The sequence below is a fragment of the Sphaeroforma arctica genome (genome assembly GCF_001186125.1).
Source record: "Sphaeroforma arctica JP610 unplaced genomic scaffold supercont1.2593, whole genome shotgun sequence".
In the NCBI taxonomy this organism is placed as follows: Eukaryota; class Ichthyosporea; order Ichthyophonida; genus Sphaeroforma; species Sphaeroforma arctica.
Window position 1 is genome coordinate 1 of NW_014037965.1, and position 4,415 is coordinate 4,415.

The 4,415-nt window shown below is 41.2% G+C and overlaps 1 protein-coding gene across 1 annotated transcript; it reads left to right on the top strand.

Moving 5' to 3' along the window:
* The first annotated feature begins 626 nt into the window (after positions 1-626).
* Positions 627-4,091, top strand: SARC_12799 (D-3-phosphoglycerate dehydrogenase). Its single transcript, XM_014293088.1, has 6 exons — positions 627-788; positions 1,064-1,147; positions 1,546-1,791; positions 2,144-2,374; positions 2,676-2,920; positions 3,190-4,091. The coding sequence occupies exons 1-6, from the start codon at positions 659-661 to the stop codon at positions 3,352-3,354; spliced, it is 1,101 nt and encodes a 366-aa protein (XP_014148563.1). The 5' UTR covers positions 627-658; the 3' UTR covers positions 3,355-4,091.
* Positions 4,092-4,415: the final 324 nt, after the last annotated feature.

Genomic DNA, 4,415 nt, shown 5'->3' on the forward strand with positions numbered 1-4,415 from the left:
TACGTGTGTGTGTGTGTATATATATATATATATATATATATATATATATATACATATTAGCACACCTGATATACAATTATTCAAATATATGTTATAATATATATATATATTTAAAATAATATTTAATATGATTGTATAGTATATGAGCGGCATCTGGTTGCGAATGTACAGTATGAGTATACGCCCACGTATATATATATATGTGTGTGTGTGTTTGGTTGTACGATCAATTACTTCTATGTACATCTATATAATTTTATGCAAATATCTCTATGTACACAATCAACTCTTTACGTGTGAAGTTGTATTTTGTCTTCTAAACATATACTCTGAACCTTTGCTCCACATGCTCACATTATTATGTAGTTTACAATTCTGACAAAACTGTGTATTCATATATATATATATATATATATATATATATGTATATATAATCACACTTGCACGCAATATCATTTACAGTGTGTGTACTATTTTAATGCACGATTTGTAGTCGAGAATAGCACGCGAGGATTTTCGTGAGGTTTTTCCGAATTCTCTTTGCAATTGTATAACTTAAATATATTTCGTCTGTAAATATTCGGAATCCATCCTCAATTCTCACTTACCAATACCTTGGGGTAAATATGGACGTTAGGTACGAACATCGGCCAAGTCCATGGTTGGCGATGAATTAAAAGAAGCGCTGAAGGATGTGCACGTTATCGGTATCCGCTCAAAGACAAAACTCACAGCTGAGGTTATCAATGCCGCTCCTAAGCTCATAGCCATTGGATGCTTCTGTATCGGTAGGTGGCTATTCGATGGATGTTCTCTTTTTATCTGTTTTTCTACTTGTTCACCAGATCTAATTATTGTATTTGCAGTCATTGTGTACGTGACAGATTCTCACGAGCAAAATTTGTAGTTTTGTTCTATTCAAGAAAGTTGAAGTTACATGTGTAACCGAAACCGATCACGTACACGTGGCGCAAAAGCAAGCTTACAGCCCAGGTATATCCCGGGTTATATCTGGTTGTATCAAGTCATTTCAATCTCACCCGTGAAACACTTCCTCATGCAGGTACAAACCAGGTCGATTTGAAGGCTGCCGCCGCACGTGGTATCCCCGTATTCAACTCCCCTTACGCAAATAGCCGAAGTGTGGGTAAGTGCAATTGTGTGTGTGGTTGGGTCATTTTGGTGCGTTTCAAATTGACATCCCGTTATTTATTTTTCGCTCAAGCACAGCATACCTATCGGTATGTGGGTAAGTGCAATTGTGTGTGTGGTTGGGTCATTTTGGTGCGTTTCAAATTGACATCCCGTTATTTATTTTTCGCTCAAGCACAGCATACCTATCGGTATTGCAGCGCTTATAGTTATTTCGCCATTTGACACACCTTGCGTGTATGCTTTCTCTTGCTCCTATCTACAAGGCAATATCTAGTAGAAATGTATTGCACCACGGCATACGTCTGTATCTTCCAAAATCTCATATTTCAATCATCACTCTGATATTTTAACTAACTATCCTGAATTTGAATCGTTACTTCCATCCCACAGCGGAGCTGATTATCTCACAGATTGTCAGTCTCGCTCGCCAGCTCGGCGACCGCAACCGAGAGATACACGAGGGTAACTGGAATAAAGTGTCTGCCGAGTGCTACGAAATCCGTGGCAAGACGCTGGGCATTGTGGGATACGGTCACATCGGTTCGCAGGTGTCTGTGCTTGCCGAGTCTATGGGCATGCGTGTGAAGTTCTACGACATCGTCCCCAAGCTCGCTCTGGGCAACGCCAGTCAGTCAGGTAGGTCGACGTCGGAATATTCGCTTGTACTTTGTATGTGTGTATATTCTGAAGTATGTTTGTATGTATGTATATGCTGAAAGATGTGTCTGTATACCGATCGAACCCTGTGTCGACCGCTATCGAATTCGGATTGAGTGCACTTGCAATCGTGCTGTTGCGTATAGTATGTATTACACCCTCAGGCATATAATTTGTATTCAGCTCTGACAAGTTACCCTGTAATTTATATCCTGCATGGCTGTGTATGCTCACATTCGGATCATTTTAGTTTACCATTTTGTTAATCGTTGAAATCAGACACCTTCATCTTACCTCCGATCACTTCACTGCCTCACCATCACCACCATAGGCACGCTTCAGGAGCTATTCGAAGAGGCAGACTTCGTCACCCTTCACGTACCCGCTACCAGCGAAACCGCATACATGATCACCAAAGTAGAGATTGCCTGGATGAAGCCCAAGTCATATCTACTCAACGCTAGTCGAGGCAATGTGGTGGTAATTGAGGACCTAGCGGCGGCGCTAAAATCAGGAGCGTTGAGTGGCGCGTATGTCGACGTCTTTCCAACGGAGCCAAAGGGTAAGTAGCTGCATACAACAATATATATAGAGAGATGGCTCAAGAATTTTGAGCCTATGTTTACTAGAGAGAATGGCTTGAGATTTTCATACACGTATGGTGGCGATTGAGAATATTTCAGACTCGCACCAGTTCGTAGCTTTGCGTGGCAGATCGGTGGTTTAAACAAGATAGAATCTGGCCATATATGTCTGTATCATCATTGTATATACACGCTCGGAGATGCGCCCCATTATGCAGAAAGATCTTGACTGACGCACATGTCTTCTAACACACTGCGACTACCCGTTCTTTAAATTAGGTAATGGCAATGGGTTTGAGACCCCTCTGCGCGGCCTCAAGAACGTTTTGCTAACACCACACATCGGTGGATCGACTGAGGAGGCCCAGGCCGCCATTGGTGTAGAGGTTGCATCTAAGTTGATGAGGTATACCAATAGTGGTACCACAACCGATGCAGTCAACTTCCCGCAGTGCGATCTGCCTTACTTAGAGGTCACCCACCGTATCTGCAATGTGCATAGAAACGTTCCCGGTGTACTGAAGGTGAGTATGGCGTGAGATTGGATTTGTCGAAAGCTCACAGCGTGAATGTGGATGCAAGAACATGAGTTTCAACGTCTATGAAGTGCGTCACGTGTTAACATATATTCACGTTACGATTCAGGGCGGCGTCTTATTTCTCTGCATATCACTTCATAGGCAGTTGTTGCCAAGTCTGAAACCCTTTTCTATCAATTCACGAGGTACATAACCTGTATTGGCAGTAGAACGTTGTACACAAATACTAATTTATTTGTACATGTTCTTTTCAGAAAATCAATGATGTGCTGGGCGACTACAACGTCAGTGGCCAGGCACTTGGCACAAAGGACGGCATTGGATACCTTATGGTGCAAGTAGACAGCAAATTTTCCGAGACAATCAAGCAGAAAGTCATGGAAGTCGACGAGTCTATCCGCACGCGTGTTATGTGGTAGATACGATTTCGCTCGGGGTAGCTGAATTGGCTTCCGACTACTAGTAGGCACCTCCTAAAGCGAGCATACAGGTTATGCACACGTGTATCGGAGAATATGTGCACGTAGATTATTCAGCTTGCATCGATTAGTAAGTTTGAGAGGTCATGCAGAATGACAATATATTTAGCTTTAGAGTATGCGTCAATATCTACAACCAAGTGTTTAGATGATATTTTCATGAGCGTGCGGATTTTCCTCGAGACCCTGGGAGTTGTGCGTCCTTGACACAAAATCACTTCTCAAAAGTATAAAGAGTACGAACGACGTACCATCGTTATTTGTGGCTACCACTATAGATATGTCGTGCATTGTGTGTACGACGAGCTTGAGTCCTTTGGGTGGATTAGCAGGGCAAATAGTGAGTGAACATTTTGTCAGGTTCTTATGACTAGCAAGGTATCCTACAACAGAAGATATCTGTATGTTGTGCAAAAAGTACTATGAAAGTCGTCACTAATTCCAGTAATTCCTGTCTGCGAACAATGGTAAATTGATAGTAAAGACTAATTGGTTGAACAGATTTATATTGCTGCACAAATGCGCGTTGAGGGATAGCTAGAAGCAATCGTATACGCAATGGCTAAATGGTGGTATCAAAAATTGACTCAACTTTGTGTTTCATTCAATATAGCTTATGAGAAATTGCTTGTACAGCAGACACTCAAGATATTGCTCTATTCTATATTAAAAAGCGCAAAATAATTACACACTATATACTACTAATAGACGATAGTTCGCAACTGTTTATGTACCTGATTCGCTCCTTGAACTTGATTCTGTACAGATTCATCGCTCGACTAATATTCGAATGTCAGGTTACTTATGTATTATTATTTTGAAATACAATTGACCCAAAGGATGCAATCCGGGCACCCACATGATATAGTTGTATGGAATGTAGTCAGTGTAACACTTGTTATTTTAACTTTAAGTAAGTTGTCTTTTAGGTCTCCCACTTGGGTGCACCACTATTATGTACGTAAAATTCGGTGTTACAAAATCCGACGACATTTATTTAT